The following is a 19,388-nucleotide window of genomic DNA, read 5'->3' as shown; positions in this document are numbered from 1 at the left end:
GTAGTGCACTATACTGAGTGCCTAAGTAGTGCAAACAAATGTCTTTAGATTCACACACAGGTCCTGTACCATGTGACACCTTATTCCCTTATATCTTGACTAGAGCCACATGGGACCAGAGTCAAACGTAGTGCACTACATAGGGAATAGAGTACCGTTTAGGAAGCATGATATATATATAAGGAACCTATTTTCCCTCCCACCTCTCTCCCTTCTGTCTCTTCAGGTTACCCCTGTACTCTTCCCAATTGTTCTTCTCAGACAGCTCTCCGGATATAAAGTCCTGGAGGTCGGGCCCGTCATGGACCAGCTCCTTCTTGCGGTCTTTCTGTGCCTGTACCTGGGATGACCTGACCGCTGTGGTCAGTCCGCTGGCGGAGTACACCTACCCACGGACCGGATAGGAATTATCCACAATGAGGACAGTTGTTGTTAAATGCTTCCAACAAAATAAGATGTAGCATGTCAACATCAACAACAACAACAACAACAACAAAATGTGTGATATCAAGAACAAGATAAGGATTCATATTAACATTAGTTGTTAGTATGAATCTTAGCTAGTATGCTAACTCGTATTAGCTAACTAAGTAACCCAAGGCCAGCGGCCAATCAGTTAGTTATGTTAGCATTAGCCATACTTAGCTAGCTAGTATAAACATTGTAAAAAACAAAGAGACATTTCAGTGATATCGTTGCAGTCCGGTCAAGTAGATGTACTTACACGTGTGTTGCATTTGGGACTCAACCACCGGTTGTTGTTGGAGAAACGACCCGCAATAAAACAACTTTGCTTGACCAAAGCCATGACATTACCTAACTAACGTCTGCTAGACGTCTGTCATTGACAAAAACATTTCTCTGGGTGCGAGTACTTAGGCCTGGCATTAAAAAAAATAAATAATTATAATTATAATAATTTTATAAACGACTTAATTAATCAATTGATCTCGATTCTTTTTTATATCCAGATTTAATTCTAAATGCGATGTGTTTTTTTTCTTTCTGGGGAACCAAAGGCGTATAATTAATTTATCAATATATCGAAGTATTTTTGCTCATCATCAATCGTTTAGTTACGTCTGAATAAACGCGTAGCATGGTGACGGCGTAAAGCACGCTGACGGCGTAAAGCACGCTTGACGGCGTAAAGCACGTACGAAGACTACAATTGCGCGCTGACGTCCTTCCTTCCTCCTTTCCTCTACTACCGGCGAGGTAAGAAATGGTTGGATCATTTTTCTACCGCAACAAAAATCTAACTCCATCTATGTTCCTCGGTATCTAAAACGCCTATTTTTTTTCACCATTACGAATTTACTATATGTATATTGAAATTTCGCATTTGTTATTTCCCCCCCACCATAACTATATAGTTTGTTTTTGCCCCACCAGACCCCCTTGTCCTGGGCCCATATCCCCCCCATGCCTGTCTATCTTGTCATTTTAGTAGCCAGGGCAACGTGAATAATGCTCGATGTGTGTAACATATATAACGTTTTGTCTTGTATGTACAATGTAAGCATTATTTCAGACCGTTTCAATGACAGTAGTGTAGGTTTATAAAAGTTGGGGATAATTGTTCGTGACTCGCTAACGTTAGTTTGCATGCCTGTTATAGTCGGCTAGCTGTTAAACGTTGCCTTCCTGCGTTTTTTTATTAATGTTTTACTACTCTACGGTTTAATTTGGACAGTCGACTGTTTATGGACCGATTTGCGTATTGTAGGCTAACTAAATAATTATAAGTCGTGCAGTACACACACACACACGATGTTAGCTAACTAAAGTTGTTATAAAACTCGCCCTGAAATCCCTAGTCCGCTCCTTAATGTTATTAAATGAATTAACATTCTGTATTGCAATCTCCCAACTCCACCTAACTTTACTCTCTGTCTAACCCCAGAATGAAGACCATTCTCAGTAACCAGACTGTGGATATCCCCGACGGTGGTAAGTTTAACCACTTGTTTTAATAAAAATAGGAATTGTTTTTAACCAAACTAGTGTCAAATGTTTACCTAAGTTACATAGCGAGTTATTGGTTCAGCCCCCCCAGAAAAGGACTACACTAACTTAAATGCCTTTGTTGTTTAATTGAACACTAAGGTACTGTAGTCAGTCGGTCTCTGGCTGCCAACCTCAAGAAGTATCGCTGGTGCCCGTCTCTCTGTCAATCCAGCATTTTATCCTGACTACAGTTGGGTTTTAATGACATATATTCTAGTGACGTGGTTCATATTGTCTAGCTAGTTACTGGTTCAGTGTTTTGCTGGTGTGTGTGTAACCCCTGTTGTCGTCTCTGCCGTGCCCCCACCCCCAGTCGAGGTGAGGTTGAAGGGACGGACTGTCATCGTCAAGGGTCCCCGGGGGGTTCTCCGTCGAGAGTTCAACCACATCAACCTGGAACTCAGCCTGCTGGGCAAGACGCACAAAAAGGTTTGGACACTTTGTATAGAAATACTTGGCAATGGCTGCATCCTTACACTTTAATGCACTTTACCCATCATGCTCAGGGCTCTAAAATGGGATGAAATATTTTGCTGTGCGACCAGGTGTATTTTTTGGGGGGGAGGAGGGGTTATGTGTGACTATGGGAAAGAGATTTTTTTTTTTAAAGTCCCAGATAATAACTGTACTGTTTCAGAGAGCGGCACTAGAGAAACCACCCTGCTATTGTTTATACATGTCCCTTATATAGTGAGAGGTATTAATACCCTGCTATTGTTTATACATGTCCCTTATATAGTGAGAGGTATTAATACCCTGCTATTGTTTATACATGTCCCTTATATAGTGAGAGGTATTAATACCCTGCTATTGTTTATACATGTCCCTTATATAGTGAGAGGTATTAATACCCTGCTATTGTTTATACATGTCCCTTATATAGTGAGAGGTATTAATACCCTGCTATTGTTTATACATGTCCCTTATATAGTGAGAGGTATTAATACCCTGCTATTGTTTATACATGTCCCTTATATAGTGAGAGGTATTAATACCCTGCTATTGTTTATACATGTTCCTTATATAGTGAGAGGTATTAATACCCTGCTATTGTTTATACATGTCCCTTATATAGTGAGAGCTATTAATACCCTGCTATTGTTTATACATGTCCCTTATATAGTGAGAGGTATTAATACCCTGCTATTGTTTATACATGTCCCTTATATAGTGAGAGGTATTAATACCCTGCTATTGTTTATACATGTCCCTTATATAGTGAGAGGTATTAATACCCTGCTATTGTTTATACATGTCCCTTATATAGTGAGAGGTATTAATACCCTGCTATTGTTTATACATGTCCCTTATATAGTGAGAGGTATTAATACCCTGCTATTGTTTATACATGTTCCTTATATAGTGAGAGGTATTAATACCCTGCTATTGTTTATACATGTTCCTTATATAGTGAGAGGTATTAATACCCTGCTATTGTTTATACATGTCCCTTATATAGTGAGAGCTATTAATACCCTGCTATTGTTTATACATGTCCCTTATATAGTGAGAGCTATTAATACCCTGCTATTGTTTATACATGTCCCTTATATAGTGAGAGGTATTAATACCCTGCTATTGTTTATACATGTCCCTTATATAGTGAGAGGTATTAATACCCTGCTATTGTTTATACATGTCCCTTATATAGTGAGAGGTATTAATACCCTGCTATTGTTTATACATGTTCCTTATATAGTGAGAGGTATTAATACCCTGCTATTGTTTATACATGTCCCTTATATAGTGAGAGGTATTAATACCCTGCTATTGTTTATACATGTCCCTTATATAGTGAGAGGTATTAATACCCTGCTATTGTTTATACATGTCCCTTATATAGTGAGAGGTATTAATACCCTGCTATTGTTTATACATGTCCCTTATATAGTGAGAGGTATTAATACCCTGCTATTGTTTATACATGTCCCTTATATAGTGAGAGGTATTAATACCCTGCTATTGTTTATACATGTCCCTTATATAGTGAGAGCTATTAATACCCTGCTATTGTTTATACATGTCCCTTATATAGTGAGAGGTATTAATACCCTGCTATTGTTTATACATGTCCCTTATATAGTGAGAGGTATTAATACCCTGCTATTGTTTATACATGTCCCTTATATAGTGAGAGGTATTAATACCCTGCTATTGTTTATACATGTCCCTTATATAGTGAGAGGTATTAATACCCTGCTATTGTTTACACAACAGTTGTTTCTACAGGCAACAGTTCCTGAACACAGTAGCCTTTGTGTTTTAGGCTGCAGACCCACCAGGAGTCTATGAAAGACATGACTTCACAGTCCCCCAAAACACAACATATCCCTTGAAAGTTACAACCCCAAATTCTGCCACCCACCCACATTACCTGCCTCCTCCTCTAACCACTAGGCTACCTGCCTCCTCCTCTAACCACTAGGCTACCTGCCTCCTCCTCTAACCACTAGGCTACCTGCCTCCTCTAACCACTAGGCTACCTGCCTCCTCTAACCACTAGGCTACCTGCCTCCTCTAACCACTAGGCTACCTGCCTCCTCTAACCACTAGGCTACCTGCCTCCTCTAACCACTAGGCTACCTGCCTCCTCTAACCACTAGGCTACCTGCCTCCTCTAACCACTAGGCTACCTGCCTCCTCTAACCACTAGGCTACCTGCCTCCTCCTCTAACCACTAGGCTACCTGCCTCCTCCTCTAACCACTAGGCTACCTGCCTCCTCTAACCACTAGGCTACCTGCCTCCTCCTCTAACCACTAGACTACCTGCCTCCTCCTCTAACCACTAGGCTACCTGCCTCCTCCTCTAACCACTAGGCTACCTGCCTCCTCCTCTAACCACTAGACTACCTGCCTCCTCCTCTAACCACTAGACTACCTGCCTCCTCTAACCACTAGGCTACCTGCCTCCTCCTCTAACCACTAGGCTACCTGCCTCCTCTAACCACTAGGCTACCTGCCTCCTCCTCTAACCACTAGGCTACCTGCCTCCTCCTCTAACCACTAGGCTACCTGCCTCCTCCTCTAACCACTAGGCTACCTGCCTCCTCCTCTAACCACTAGGCTACCTGCCTCCTCTAACCACTAGGTTACCTGCCTCCTCCTCTAACCACTAGGCTACCTGCCTCCTCCTCTAACCACTAGGCTACCTGCCTCCTCTAACCACTAGGCTACCTGCCTCCTCCTCTAACCACTAGGCTACCTGCCTCCTCCTCTAACCACTAGACTACCTGCCTCCTCTAACCACTAGGCTACCTGCCTCCTCCTCTAACCACTAGGCTACCTGCCTCCTCCTCTAACCACTAGACTACCTGCCTCCTCTAACCACTAGGCTACCTGCCTCCTCCTCTAACCACTAGGCTACCCGCCTCCTCCTCTAACCACTAGGCTACCTGCCTCCTCTAACCACTAGGCTACCTGCCTCCTCTAACCACTAGGCTACCTGCCTCCTCCTCTAACCACTAGGCTACCTGCCTCCTCTAACCACTAGGCTACCTGCCTCCTCCTCTAACCACTAGACTACCTGCCTCCTCCTCTAACCACTAGACTACCTGCCTCCTCCTCTAACCACTAGGCTACCTGCCTCCTCCTCTAACCACTAGGCTACCTGCCTCCTCCTCTAACCACTAGGCTACCTGCCTCCTCCTCTACCCACTAGGTTACCCGCCTCCTCCTCTAACCACTAGGCTACCTGCCTCCTCTAACCACTAGGCTACCTGCCTCCTCCTCTAACCACTAGGCTACCTGCCTCCTCCTCTAACCACTAGACTACCTGCCTCCTCCTCTAACCACTAGGCTACCTGCCTCCTCTAACCACTAGGCTACCTGCCTCCTCTAACCACTAGGCTACCTGCCTCCTCTAACCACTAGGCTACCTGCCTCCTCCTCTAACCACTAGGCTACCTGCCTCCTCCTCTAACCACTAGGTTACCTGCCTCCTCCTCTAACCACTAGGTTACCTGCCTCCTCCTCTAACCACTAGGCTACCTGCCTCCTCCTCTAACCACCAGGCTACCTGCCTCCTCCTCTAACCACCAGGCTACCTGCCTCCTCCTCTAACCACCAGGCTACCTGCCTCCTCCTCTAACCACTAGGCTACCTGCCTCCTCCTCTAACCACTAGGCTACCTGCCTCCTCCTCTAACCACTAGGCTACCTGCCTCCTCTAACCACTAGGCTACCTGCCTCCTCTAACCACTAGGCTACCTGCCTCCTCTAACCACTAGGCTACCTGCCTCCTCTAACCACTAGGCTACCTGCCTCCTCCTCTAACCACTAGGCTACCTGCCTCCTCCTCTAACCACTAGGCTACCCGCCTCCTCCTCTAACCACTAGGCTACCCGCCTCCTCCTCTAACCACTAGGCTACCTGCCTCCTCTAACCACTAGGCTACCTGCCTCCTCTAACCACTAGGCTACCTGCCTCCTCTACCCACTAGGCTACCTGCCTCCTCCTCTAACCACTTGGCTACCCGCCTCCTCTAACCACTAGGCTACCTGCCTCCTCTAACCACTAGGCTACCTGCCTCCTCTAACCACTAGGCTAACCGCCTCCTCTAACCACTAGGCTACCTGCCGCCTCTAACCACTAGGTTACCTGCCTCCTCCTCTAACCACTAGACTACCTGCCTCCTCTAACCACTAGGCTACCTGCCTCCTCCTCTAACCACTAGGCTACCTGCCTCCTCCTCTAACCACTAGGCTACCTGCCTCCTCCTCTAACCACTAGGCTACCTGCCTCCTCCTCTAACCACTAGGCTACCTGCCTCCTCCTCTAACCACTAGGCTACCTGCCTCCTCCTCTAACCACTAGGCTACCTGCCTCCTCTAACCACTAGACTACCTGCCTCCTCCTCTAACCACTAGGCTACCTGCCTCCTCCTCTAACCACTAGGTTACCTGCCTCCTCCTCTAACCACTAGACTACCTGCCTCCTCCTCTAACCACTAGGCTACCTGCCTCCTCCTCTAACCACTAGGCTACCTGCCTCCTCCACTAACCACTAGGCTACCCGCCTCCTCCTTTAACCACTAGGCTACCTGCCTCCTCCTCTAACCACTAGGTTACCCGCCGCCCCAATAAACGAATGTATTTAGTGTTAAATATTAGTGTGTTTCAACAGTAGAGAAAATAATAATTTGTTCTTAACTGACTTGCCTAGATAAATAAAGGTTAAAATGAAAGAGTTCATATCGACCTAATAGGCTTTTATCTCAATTTTTTGGGGGGGAAAATAAAACATTTATTTTTTTCTGGTTCATCTACATTTTATGTGGTGTTTTTAAATGTATATCCCTGATTTCATTTCTGTAGTGAACTGCACTTAGTAACTGTTTTGGGGTGATGGTAGTTTTGGTGTAATAACCTGATTTTTAACGGTGTAGTGAATCGTTCCTAACGGATAGTTCTGGTGGTGAAATATCCCTCGTCTCTCTGTGTTCCAGCTGCGTGTGGATAAATGGTGGGGCAACAGGAAGGAGCTGGCGACAGTCAGAACCATCTGCAGTCACGTCCAGAACATGATCAAAGGGGTTACCATGGTGAGTGTTGGACCTGTCTCTGTTAGTTACCGTGGTGAGTGTTGGACCTGTCTCTGTTAGTTACCATGGTGAGTGTTGGACCTGTCTCTGTTAGTTACCATGGTGAGTGTTGGACCTGTCTCTGTTAGTTACCATGGTGAGTGTTGACCTGTCTCTGTTAGTTACCATGGTGAGTGTTGGTCCTGTCTCTGTTAGTTACCATGGTGAGTGTTAGACCTGTCTCTGTTAGTTACCATGGTGAGTGTTGGACCTGTCTGTTAGTTACCATGGTGAGTGTTGGACCTGTCTCTGTTAGTTACCATGGTGAGTGTTGACCTGTCTCTGTTAGTTACCATGGTGAGTGTTGACCTGTCTCTGTTAGTTACCATGGTGAGTGTTGGACCTGTCTCTGTTAGTTACCATGGTGAGTGTTGGACCTGTCTCTGTTAGTTACCATGGTGAGTGTTGGACCTGTCTCTGTTAGTTACCATGGTGAGTGTTGGACCTGTCTCTGTTAGTTACCATGGTGAGTGTTGGACCTGTCTCTGTTAGTTACCATGGTGAGTGTTGGTCCTGTCTCTGTTAGTTACCATGGTGAGTGTTGGACCTGTCTCTGTTAGTTACCATGGTGAGTGTTGGACCTGTCTCTGTTAGTTACCATGGTGAGTGTTGGACCTGTCTCTGTTAGTTACCATGGTGAGTGTTGGACCTGTCTCTGTTAGTTACCATGGTGAGTGTTGGACCTGTCTCTGTTAGTTACCATGGTGAGTGTTGGACCTGTCTCTGTTAGTTACCATGGTGAGTGTTGGACCTGTCTCTGTTAGTTACCATGGTGAGTGTTGGTCCTGTCTCTGTTAGTTACCATGGTGAGTGTTGGACCTGTCTCTGTTAGTTACCATGGTGAGTGTTGGACCCGTCTCTGTTAGTTACCATGGTGAGTGTTGGACCTGTCTCTGTTAGTTACCATGGTGAGTGTTGGACCTGTCTCTGTTAGTTACCATGGTGAGTGTTGGTCCTGTCTCTGTTAGTTACCATGGTGAGTGTTGGACCTGTCTCTGTTAGTTACCATGGTGAGTGTTGGACCTGTCTCTGTTAGTTACCATGGTGAGTGTTGACCTGTCTCTGTTAGTTACCATGGTGAGTGTTGGACCTGTCTCTGTTAGTTACCATGGTGAGTGTTGGACCTGTCTCTGTTAGTTACCATGGTGAGTGTTGGACCTGTCTCTGTTAGTTACCATGGTGAGTGTTGACCTGTCTCTGTTAGTTACCATGGTGAGTGTTGGACCTGTCTCTGTTAGTTACCATGGTGAGTGTTGGACCTGTCTCTGTTAGTTACCATGGTGAGTGTTGGACCTGTCTCTGTTAGTTACCATGGTGAGTGTTGGACCTGTCTCTGTTAGTTACCATGGTGAGTGTTGGACCTGTCTCTGTTAGTTACCATGGTGAGTGTTGGACCTGTCTCTGTTAGTTACCATGGTGAGTGTTGGACCTGTCTCTGTTAGTTACCATGGTGAGTGTTGGACCTGTCTCTGTTAGTTACCATGGTGAGTGTTGGACCTGTCTCTGTTAGTTACCATGGTGAGTGTTGGACCTGTCTCTGTTAGTTACCATGGTGAGTGTTGGACCCGTCTCTGTTAGTTACCATGGTGAGTGTTGGACCTGTCTCTGTTAGTTACCATGGTGAGTGTTGGACCTGTCTCTGTTAGTTACCATGGTGAGTGTTGGACCTGTCTCTGTTAGTTACCATGGTGAGTGTTGGACCTGTCTCTGTTAGTTACCATGGTGAGTGTTGGACCTGTCTCTGTTAGTTACCATGGTGAGTGTTGGACCTGTCTCTGTTAGTTACCATGGTGAGTGTTGGACCTGTCTCTGTTAGTTACCATGGTGAGTGTTGGACCTGTCTCTGTTAGTTACCATGGTGAGTGTTGGACCTGTCTCTGTTAGTTACCATGGTGAGTGTTGGACCTGTCTCTGTTAGTTACCATGGTGAGTGTTGACCCGTCTCTGTTAGTTACCATGGTGAGTGTTGGACCTGTCTCTGTTAGTTACCATGGTGAGTGTTGGACCTGTCTCTGTTAGTTACCATGGTGAGTGTTGGACCTGTCTCTGTTAGTTACCATGGTGAGTGTTGGACCTGTCTCTGTTAGTTACCATGGTGAGTGTTGGACCTGTCTCTGTTAGTTACCATGGTGAGTGTTGGACCTGTCTCTGTTAGTTACCATGGTGAGTGTTGGACCTGTCTCTGTTAGTTACCATGGTGAGTGTTGGACCTGTCTCTGTTAGTTACCATGGTGAGTGTTGGACCTGTCTCTGTTAGTTACCATGGTGAGTGTTGACCCGTCTCTGTTAGTTACCATGGTGAGTGTTGGACCCGTCTCTGTTAGTTACCATGGTGAGTGTTGGACCTGTCTCTGTTAGTTACCATGGTGAGTGTTGGACCTGTCTCTGTTAGTTACCATGGTGAGTGTTGGACCTGTCTCTGTTAGTTACCATGGTGAGTGTTGGACCTGTCTCTGTTAGTTACCATGGTGAGTGTTGGACCTGTCTCTGTTAGTTACCATGGTGAGTGTTGGACCTGTCTCTGTTAGTTACCATGGTGAGTGTTGGACCTGTCTCTGTTAGTTACCATGGTGAGTGTTGGACCTGTCTCTGTTAGTTACCATGGTGAGTGTTGGACCGTCTCTGTTAGTTACCATGGTGAGTGTTGGACCTGTCTCTGTTAGTTACCATGGTGAGTGTTGGTCCTGTCTCTGTTAGTTACCATGGTGAGTGTTGGACCTGTCTCTGTTAGTTACCATGGTGAGTGTTGGACCTGTCTCTGTTAGTTACCATGGTGAGTGTTGGACCTGTCTCTGTTAGTTACCATGGTGAGTGTTGGACCTGTCTCTGTTAGTTACCATGGTGAGTGTTGGACCTGTCTCTGTTAGTTACCATGGTGAGTGTTGGACCTGTCTCTGTTAGTTACCATGGTGAGTGTTGGACCTGTCTCTGTTAGTTACCATGGTGAGTGTTGGACCTGTCTCTGTTAGTTACCATGGTGAGTGTTGGACCTGTCTCTGTTAGTTACCATGGTGAGTGTTGGACCTGTCTCTGTTAGTTACCATGGTGAGTGTTGGACCTGTCTCTGTTAGTTACCATGGTGAGTGTTGGTCCTGTCTCTGTTAGTTACCATGGTGAGTGTTGGACCTGTCTCTGTTAGTTACCATGGTGAGTGTTGGACCTGTCTCTGTTAGTTACCATGGTGAGTGTTGACCTGTCTCTGTTAGTTACCATGGTGAGTGTTGGACCTGTCTCTGTTAGTTACCATGGTGAGTGTTGGACCTGTCTCTGTTAGTTACCATGGTGAGTGTTGGACCTGTCTCTGTTAGTTACCATGGTGAGTGTTGGACCTGTCTCTGTTAGTTACCATGGTGAGTGTTGGACCTGTCTCTGTTAGTTACCATGGTGAGTGTTGGACCTGTCTCTGTTAGTTACCATGGTGAGTGTTGGACCTGTCTCTGTTAGTTACCATGGTGAGTGTTGGACCTGTCTCTGTTAGTTACCATGGTGAGTGTTGGACCTGTCTCTGTTAGTTACCATGGTGAGTGTTGGACCTGTCTCTGTTAGTTACCATGGTGAGTGTTGGACCTGTCTCTGTTAGTTACCATGGTGAGTGTTGGACCTGTCTCTGTTAGTTACCATGGTGAGTGTTGGACCTGTCTCTGTTAGTTACCATGGTGAGTGTTGGACCCGTCTCTGTTAGTTACCATGGTGAGTGTTGGACCTGTCTCTGTTAGTTACCATGGTGAGTGTTGGACCTGTCTCTGTTAGTTACCATGGTGAGTGTTGGACCTGTCTCTGTTAGTTACCATGGTGAGTGTTGGACCTGTCTCTGTTAGTTACCATGGTGAGTGTTGGACCTGTCTCTGTTAGTTACCATGGTGAGTGTTGGACCCGTCTCTGTTAGTTACCATGGTGAGTGTTGGACCTGTCTCTGTTAGTTACCATGGTGAGTGTTGGACCTGTCTCTGTTAGTTACCATGGTGAGTGTTGGACCTGTCTCTGTTAGTTACCATGGTGAGTGTTGGACCCGTCTCTGTTAGTTACCATGGTGAGTGTTGGACCTGTCTCTGTTAGTTACCATGGTGAGTGTTGGACCTGTCTCTGTTAGTTACCATGGTGAGTGTTGACCTGTCTCTGTTAGTTACCATGGTGAGTGTTGGACCTGTCTCTGTTAGTTACCATGGTGAGTGTTGGACCTGTCTCTGTTAGTTACCATGGTGAGTGTTGGACCTGTCTCTGTTAGTTACCATGGTGAGTGTTGGACCTGTCTCTGTTAGTTACCATGGTGAGTGTTGGACCTGTCTCTGTTAGTTACCATGGTGAGTGTTGGACCTGTCTCTGTTAGTTACCATGGTGAGTGTTGGACCTGTCTCTGTTAGTTACCATGGTGAGTGTTGGGACCTGTCTCTGTTAGTTACCATGGTGAGTGTTGACCTGTCTCTGTTAGTTACCATGGTGAGTGTTGGACCTGTCTCTGTTAGTTACCATGGTGAGTGTTGGACCTGTCTCTGTTAGTTACCATGGTGAGTGTTGACCTGTCTCTGTTAGTTACCATGGTGAGTGTTGGACCTGTCTCTGTTAGTTACCATGGTGAGTGTTGGACCTGTCTCTGTTAGTTACCATGGTGAGTGTTGGACCTGTCTCTGTTAGTTACCATGGTGAGTGTTGGACCTGTCTCTGTTAGTTACCATGGTGAGTGTTGGACCTGTCTCTGTTAGTTACCATGGTGAGTGTTGGACCTGTCTCTGTTAGTTACCATGGTGAGTGTTGGACCCGTCTCTGTTAGTTACCATGGTGAGTGTTGGACCTGTCTCTGTTAGTTACCATGGTGAGTGTTGGACCTGTCTCTGTTAGTTACCATGGTGAGTGTTGGACCTGTCTCTGTTAGTTACCATGGTGAGTGTTGGACCTGTCTCTGTTAGTTACCATGGTGAGTGTTGACCTGTCTCTGTTAGTTACCATGGTGAGTGTTGGACCCGTCTCTGTTAGTTACCATGGTGAGTGTTGGACCCGTCTCTGTTAGTTACCATGGTGAGTGTTGGACCCGTCTCTGTTAGTTACCATGGTGAGTGTTGGACCCGTCTCTGTTAGTTACCATGGTGAGTGTTGACCTGTCTCTGTTAGTTACCATGGTGAGTGTTGGTCCTGTCTCTGTTAGTTACCATGGTGAGTGTTGACCTGTCTCTGTTAGTTACCATGGTGAGTGTTGACCCGTCTCTGTTAGTTACCATGGTGAGTGTTGACCCGTCTCTGTTAGTTACCATGGTGAGTGTTGGACCTGTCTCTGTTAGTTACCATGGTGAGTGTTGGACCTGTCTCTGTTAGTTACCATGGTGAGTGTTGGACCTGTCTCTGTTAGTTACCATGGTGAGTGTTGGACCTGTCTCTGTTAGTTACCATGGTGAGTGTTGGACCTGTCTCTGTTAGTTACCATGGTGAGTGTTGGACCTGTCTCTGTTAGTTACCATGGTGAGTGTTGACCCGTTTCTGTTAGTTACCATGGTGAGTGTTGGACCTGTCTCTGTTAGTTACCATGGTGAGTGTTGACCTGTCTGTTAGTTACCATGGTGAGTGTTGGACCTGTCTCTGTTAGTTACCATGGTGAGTGTTGGACCTGTCTCTGTTAGTTACCATGGTGAGTGTTGGACCTGTCTCTGTTAGTTACCATGGTGAGTGTTGGACCTGTCTCTGTTAGTTACCATGGTGAGTGTTGACCCGTCTCTGTTAGTTACCATGGTGAGTGTTGGACCTGTCTCTGTTAGTTACCATGGTGAGTGTTGGACCTGTCTCTGTTAGTTACCATGGTGAGTGTTGACCTGTCTCTGTTAGTTACCATGGTGAGTGTTGGACCTGTCTCTGTTAGTTACCATGGTGAGTGTTGACCTGTCTCTGTTAGTTACCATGGTGAGTGTTGGACCTGTCTCTGTTAGTTACCATGGTGAGTGTTGGACCTGTCTCTGTTAGTTACCATGGTGAGTGTTGACCTGTCTCTGTTAGTTACCATGGTGATTGTTGACCTGTCAGTTACCATGGTGAGTGTTGGTCCTGTCTCTGTTAGTTACCATGGTGAGTGTTGACCTGTCTCTGTTAGTTACCATGGTGAGTGTTGACCTGTCTCTGTTAGTTACCATGGTGAGTGTTGACCCGTCTCTGTTAGTTACCATGGTGAGTGTTGGACCTGTCTCTGTTAGTTACCATGGTGAGTGTTGGACCTGTCTCTGTTAGTTACCATGGTGAGTGTTGACCTGTCTCTGTTAGTTACCATGGTGAGTGTTGGACCTGTCTCTGTTAGTTACCATGGTGAGTGTTGACCTGTCTCTGTTAGTTACCATGGTGATACCCTGGCTGCTTGTTGCTCTATAACGCTCTCTCCTCTCTCCAGGGTTTCCGCTATAAGATGCGATCGGTGTACGCCCATTTCCCCATCAACGTTGTGATGCAGGAGAGTGGCGCTCTGGTGGAGATCAGGAACTTCCTGGGGGAGAAATACATCCGTCGCGTCCGCATGAGACAGGGTGAGTCTGAGACGGGACCTAGATAAATGTTATTACCTTTGCTGTTCTTCGTCAGAATGCACTCCCAGGACTTCTACTTCAACAACAAATGTTGTTTTGGTTCCAAATAATCCATAGTTATATCCAAATACCCCCGTTTTGTTTGTGCGTTCAGGTCACTATCCAAAGGGTAACGCGCGAGCGCATTTCTTGACAAAACATTTTCAAAATGTTCCATAACCGTACTTAGAAGCATGTCAAACGCTTTTTAAAATACATTTTTATGGTATTTTTCTCGTAAAATAGCGATAATATTCCAACCGGACAACGTTGTATTCATTCAAAAAGGAAGAGAAAAAATGGCGAGGTCTCGTGAATGCGCATTTCCCATCTCTTAGCCACCAGGCAGTCCACTGACAAACTGTGCCCCTGTACTCTGCCCGGAGAGTCCGGCTGTGAAAATACTGCCCCCAGACAGGTTAAAGATGGGTCTCCTAGTTCTGTCGGTTCTGTAAAGGAATCCGCTCTAGAACCCTAGAGCGTTGCCAAGCGCCAACTTCAGGATGTGTGGCGATTTCAATGCAGAGATGCCTGGCTGACGTTCTCCTCTCCCCCCCCTCTCTCACTCTCCCCCCCTCTCTCTCTCTTCCCCCCTCTCACTCTTCCCCCCCTCTCACTCTTCCCCCCCTCTCACTCTTCCCCCCCTCTCACTCTTCCCCCCCTCTCACTCTTCCCCCTCTCTCTCTCTCTTCCCCCCTCTCTCTCTCTCTTCCCCCCCTCTCTCTCTCTCTTCCCCCTCTCTCTCTCTCTTCCCCCCCTCTCTCTCTCTCTTCCCCCTCTCTCTCTCTCTTCCCCCTCTCTCTCTCTCTTCCCCCCCTCTCTCTCTCTCTTCCCCCCCTCTCTCTCTCTCTTCCCCCTCTCACTCTTCCCCCCTTTCTCTCTCTCCTCTCTCTCTCACTCTTCCCCCCCTTTCTCTCTCTCCTCTCTCTCCTCTCCCTCTCTGTCTCTCTCCTCCCTCTCTCTCAGGTGTGTCCTGTGCAGTGTCAGCAGCCCAGAAGGATGAGTTGATTCTGGAGGGGAACGATATTGAGCTGGTGTCTAACTCTGGTGAGGCGACATGCATCACTACACCGATATGGGTTATCCTGCGTAGTTCACTTTTCGGGGCTGCACACGGGTTACGTACAGCCCCCCCCTCCCTCCCTCCCTGTGGATTCTAGAATGTTGTGACTGGGATTCTAGATTCTAAGCTGTATAGTCTCTCCTAGTATAACCAGACTGTTAACCCAGAGTGGTAGTGATGCTGTCTGTCCTCTACCTTCCTGTTCCCTCTCTCTCTCTCTCCCTCTCCTACCTTCCTGTCCCCTCTCTCTCTCCCTCTCCCTCTCCTACCTTCCTGTCCTCTCTCTCCCTCTCCTACCTTCCTGTCCTCTCTCTCCTCTCCTACCTTCCTGTCCCCTCTCTCTCCCTCTCCTACCTTCCTGTCCTCTCTCTCCTCTCCTACCTTCCTGTCCCCTCTCTCTCCCTCTCCTACCTTCCTGTCCTCTCTCTCTCCCTCCCCTCTCCTACCTTCCTGTCCTCTCTCTCCCCTCTCCTCTCCTACCTTCCTGTCCTCTCTCTCTCTCCTCTCCTACCTTCCTGTCCTCTCTCTCTCCCGCCCCTCTCCTACCTTCCTGTCCTCTCTCTCTCCCTCTCCTACCTTCCTGTCCCCTCTCTCTCCCTCTCCTACCTTCCTGTCCCCTCTCTCTCCCTCTCCTACCTTCCTGTCCCCTCTCTCTCCCTCTCCTACCTTCCTGTCCCCTCTCTCTCCCTCTCCTACCTTCCTGTCCCCTCTCTCTCCCTCTCCTACCTTCCTGTCCCCTCTCTCTCCCTCTCCTACCTTCCTGTCCCCTCTCTCTCCCTCTCCTACCTTCCTGTCCCCTCTCTCTCCCTCTCCTACCTTCCTGTCCCCTCTCTCTCCCTCTCCTACCTTCCTGTCCCCTCTCTCTCCCTCTCCTACCTTCCTGTCCCCTCTCTCTCCCTCTCCTACCTTCCTGTCCCCTCTCTCTCCCTCTCCTACCTTCCTGTCCCCTCTCTCTCCCTCCCCTCTCCTACCTTCCTGTCCTCTCTCTCTCCCTCCCCTCTCCTACCTTCCTGTCCCCTCTCTCTCCCTCCCCTCTCCTACCTTCCTGTCCCCTCTCTCCCTCCCCTCTCCTACCTTCCTGTCCCCTCTCTCCCTCCCCTCCCCTAGCTCTAAATCCTAACTTGTTGTGTATATATTGACCCCTGTGACCCTCCAAGCTGTAGCACCCTGCTCACCACCCCAGCCTCTCTCTCTCTCCTCTCTCTCTCCTCTCTCTTCCAGCCGCTCTCATCCAGCAAGCCACCACGGTCAAGAATAAAGACATCAGGAAGTTCTTGGACGGTATCTATGTGTCTGAGAAGGGCACAGTCGTCCAGAAGGAGGATTAGAGGTCAGAATTACCCAGAGTCCTGTCTGTCACTCAGCGCAGCGCTACGACTCCTCCACACCGCCGGGGAGCCCCTCTGTTCTACCGTCTGCTTTCTGCTTTTGTTGCTATACTCTCGCCGTGTGGCCCCCGATTTTGCAGCCTATTCTCTCTATATAGTGCACTACTTTGGACTAGAGCCCTATGGGGTTGGTAATGTACTATGCAGGGAATAGGGTGCCGTTCGGGTCGTTCACCGTGGGGGGACGGGGGACGGGGGGGGAATAAAGTCCATGTTTTTATTTTCCATCTCAAAGCCGTTGTTTGTCTCCTTCCATGATTCCATGGTGCAAAGCAAGTTTGGTTTTAGTCCCAGCATGCATCACACATGGGACCCTATTCCCTATGTAGTGGTCGGCGCGAGGCCACGGCCCGTCGGTGCGAGGCCTCGGCGCGAGGCCACGGCCCGTCGGCGCGAGGCCACGGCCCGTCGGCGCGAGGACACGGCCCGTCGGGGTCGGGACTACATAGGGAATAGGGTGCTGTATCCCTGTTGGCCAATAGAAAACCATTTCAGCGTCTTGGTGTTACTCGATGCCTGTTTTAATGCTGCACTTTGAAAACTGTTGCTGTTGCTGTAAATCTTTCTAACATGACATGTGAAGCTTTACCCGATGTTGGAGAACGGAAACGCCTGTAATCTACGTTATGGGGCATATTACAGCCCTGAAGGCTGAACTAAACTAGCACAAAATGCCCCTTTTATTTTTACTCTTAACAGTTCTCTCTCTCTCCTCGTTCTCTCTCTCCTCGTTCTCTCTCTCCTCGTTCTCTCTCTCCTCGTTCTCTCGCTCTCTCTCCTCGTTCTCTCTCTCCTCGTTCTCTCGCTCTCTCTCCTCGTTCTCTCGCTCTCTCTCCTCGTTCTCTCGCTCTCTCTCCTCGTTCTCTCGCTCTCTCTCCTCGTTCTCTCGCTCTCTCTCCTCGTTCTCTCGCTCTCTCTCCTCGTTCTCTCGCTCTCTCTCCTCGTTCTCTCGCTCTCTCTCCTCGTTCTCTCTCTCCTCGTTCTCTCGCTCTCTCTCCTCGTTCTCTCGCTCTCTCTCCTCGTTCTCTCGCTCTCTCTCCTCGTTCTCTCGCTCTCTCTCCTCGTTCTCTCGCTCTCTCTCCTCGTTCTCTCGCTCTCTCTCCTCGTTTCTCTCTCTCCTCGTTTCTCTCTCTCCTCGTTTCTCTCTCTCCTCGTTTCTCTCTCTCCTCGTTTCTCTCTCTCCTCGTTTCTCTCTCTCCTCGTTTCTCTCTCTCCTCGTTTCTCTCTCTCTTCCTCGTTTCTCTCTCTCTCCTCGTTTCTCTCTCTCTCCTCGTTTCTCTCTCCTCGTTTCTCTCTCCTCGTTTCTCTCTCCTCGTTTCTCTCTCCTCGTTTCTCTCCCTCGTTTCTCTCTCTCTCTCCTCGTTTCTCTCTCTCTCTCCTCGTTTCTCTCTCTCTCTCCTCGTTTCTCTCTCTCTCTCCTCGTTTCTCTCTCCTCGTTTCTCTCTCCTCGTTTCTCTCTCCTCGTTTCTCTCTCCTCGTTTCTCTCTCCTCGTTTCTCTCTCCTCGTTTCTCTCTCCTCGTTTCTCTCTCCTCGTTTCTCTCTCCTCGTTTCTCTCTCCTCGTTTCTCTCTCCTCGTTTCTCTCTCCTCGTTTCTCTCTCCTCGTTTCTCTCTCCTCGTTTCTCTCTCCTCGTTTCTCTCTCTCTCTCCTCGTTTCTCTCTCTCTCTCCTCGTTTCTCTCTCTCTCCTCGTTTCTCTCTCTCTCTCCTCGTTTCTCTCTCTCTCTCCTCGTTTCTCTCTCTCTCTCCCTCGTTTCTCTCTCTCTCTCCTCGTTTCTCTCTCTCTCTCCTCGTTTCTCTCTCTCCTCGTTTCTCTCTCTCCTCGTTTCTCTCTCTCCCTCGTTTCTCTCGCTCTCCTCGTTTCTCTCGCTCTCCTCGTTTCTCTCGCTCTCCTCGTTTCTCTCGCTCTCCTCGTTTCTCTCTCGCTCTCCTCGTTTCTCTCTCGCTCTCCTCGTTTCTCTCTCGCTCTCCTCGTTTCTCTCTCTCTCTCCTCGTTTCTCTCGCTCTCTCCTCGTTTCTCTCGCTCTCTCCTCGTTTCTCTCCTCGTTTCTCTCCTCGTTTCTCTCTCTCTCTCCTCGTTTCTCTCTCTCTCTCCTCGTTTCTCTCTCTCTCTCCTCGTTTCTCTCTCTCCTCGTTTCTCGCTCTCTCCTCGTTTTTCTCTCTCTCTCCTCTCGTCCTCTCTCTCCTCTCGTTCTCTCTCTCCTCCAGCGGCTCTGATCCAACAAGCCGCCACGGTCAAGAAGAAAGACATCAGGAAGTTCCTGGATGGGATCTACGTCAGTGAGAAGACGACTGTTGTGGAACAGACGGGCGAATAACGATACATCTCTGGAACTCACTGTTGACCAATAAAATCATTTTTTTTCCCTCCTCCAATGACAACCCCACATCGTGTCTTTTCTGTGGTTCCTATTGGATGGTTCGTGTAGTTTTTAACCAAGCTGGTCATTTTTATTTCCTGTTAGTCAAACATTTAGGTGTCTCACCCACAGATCACATTACATTTATAGTTATGCTTTTGTTTGTAACCAAGTAGGAATTTACCACTTACGACTGGGAGAAATCCATTTGAAGGGCCCCTCCCAACTGGAAATTAACTACTGGGGGGGGGGACGGTCATCCCGAGCGCCCACTTCTCCCACACGGTGACCTCTGACCTCAGCCGATAAGGGGGAAAAAATAAAAAACCGATAGCAGCATATTTTTGGCAGATTAAAAATGCAACAAAACAATATGAAAAGCTGTTTGTTAACAAAGCAGATGGATTTCGACACGGTTTTTGTTATTAAGTTTCTCATCAGGTGAATGCAGCCTG

At 47.8% G+C, this 19,388-nt stretch overlaps 2 protein-coding genes across 4 annotated transcripts in view; one reads left to right on the top strand and one right to left on the bottom strand.

Moving 5' to 3' along the window:
- Window positions 1-891, bottom strand: part of LOC106595443 (lipoyl synthase, mitochondrial) — a 32,897-nt gene extending 32,006 nt beyond the window's left edge. The window contains exons 1-2 of the mRNA XM_045712700.1: window positions 725-891; window positions 204-385 (exon numbers count right to left, since the gene is read on the bottom strand). Of these exons, the coding sequence (XP_045568656.1) occupies window positions 204-385; window positions 725-808 (266 nt within the window). The 5' untranslated portion in view covers window positions 809-891. The remainder of the gene's footprint in view (window positions 1-203; window positions 386-724) is intronic.
- A 230-nt stretch (window positions 892-1,121) lies between these two features.
- Window positions 1,122-18,949, top strand: LOC106598590 (60S ribosomal protein L9). 3 transcript variants are annotated; one of them, XM_045712701.1, is made up of 8 exons: window positions 1,122-1,218; window positions 1,907-1,953; window positions 2,324-2,439; window positions 7,454-7,549; window positions 13,953-14,085; window positions 15,091-15,171; window positions 16,409-16,517; window positions 18,782-18,949. In XM_045712701.1, exons 2-7 carry the CDS (start codon window positions 1,908-1,910, stop codon window positions 16,513-16,515), a joined length of 579 nt encoding a protein of 192 aa, XP_045568657.1. In that variant the 5' UTR covers window positions 1,122-1,218; window position 1,907; the 3' UTR covers window positions 16,516-16,517; window positions 18,782-18,949. The 3 variants fall into 3 exon arrangements, with proteins under 3 accessions (XP_045568657.1, XP_045568658.1, XP_045568659.1); XM_045712702.1 differs by having other exon boundaries at window positions 1,209-1,228; XM_045712703.1 differs by lacking the exon at window positions 1,122-1,218 and adding an exon at window positions 1,261-1,280.
- The last annotated feature ends 439 nt before the right edge of the window (window positions 18,950-19,388 follow it).

Source organism: Salmo salar, unplaced genomic scaffold (genome assembly GCF_905237065.1).
Source record: "Salmo salar unplaced genomic scaffold, Ssal_v3.1, whole genome shotgun sequence".
NCBI lineage: Eukaryota > Metazoa > Chordata > Actinopteri > Salmoniformes > Salmonidae > Salmo > Salmo salar.
Note: the sequence above shows the minus strand (reverse complement) of the source record. Positions and strands in the feature narration are given on the sequence as shown.

What these genes read in the sequence shown, in the direction of transcription:
- LOC106598590 (XM_045712701.1), top strand. Translation starts at nt 1,908, where the DNA reads ATGAAGACCATTCTCAGTAACCAGACTGTGGATATCCCCGACGGTG. An exon ending in TGATCAAAGGGGTTACCATG is followed by an intron (nt 7,550 to 13,952) that starts GTGAGTGTTGGA and finishes TCCTCTCTCCAG; the next exon opens with GGTTTCCGCTATAAGATGCG. An exon ending in TGAGCTGGTGTCTAACTCTG is followed by an intron (nt 15,172 to 16,408) that starts GTGAGGCGACAT and finishes TCTCTCTTCCAG; the next exon opens with CCGCTCTCATCCAGCAAGCC.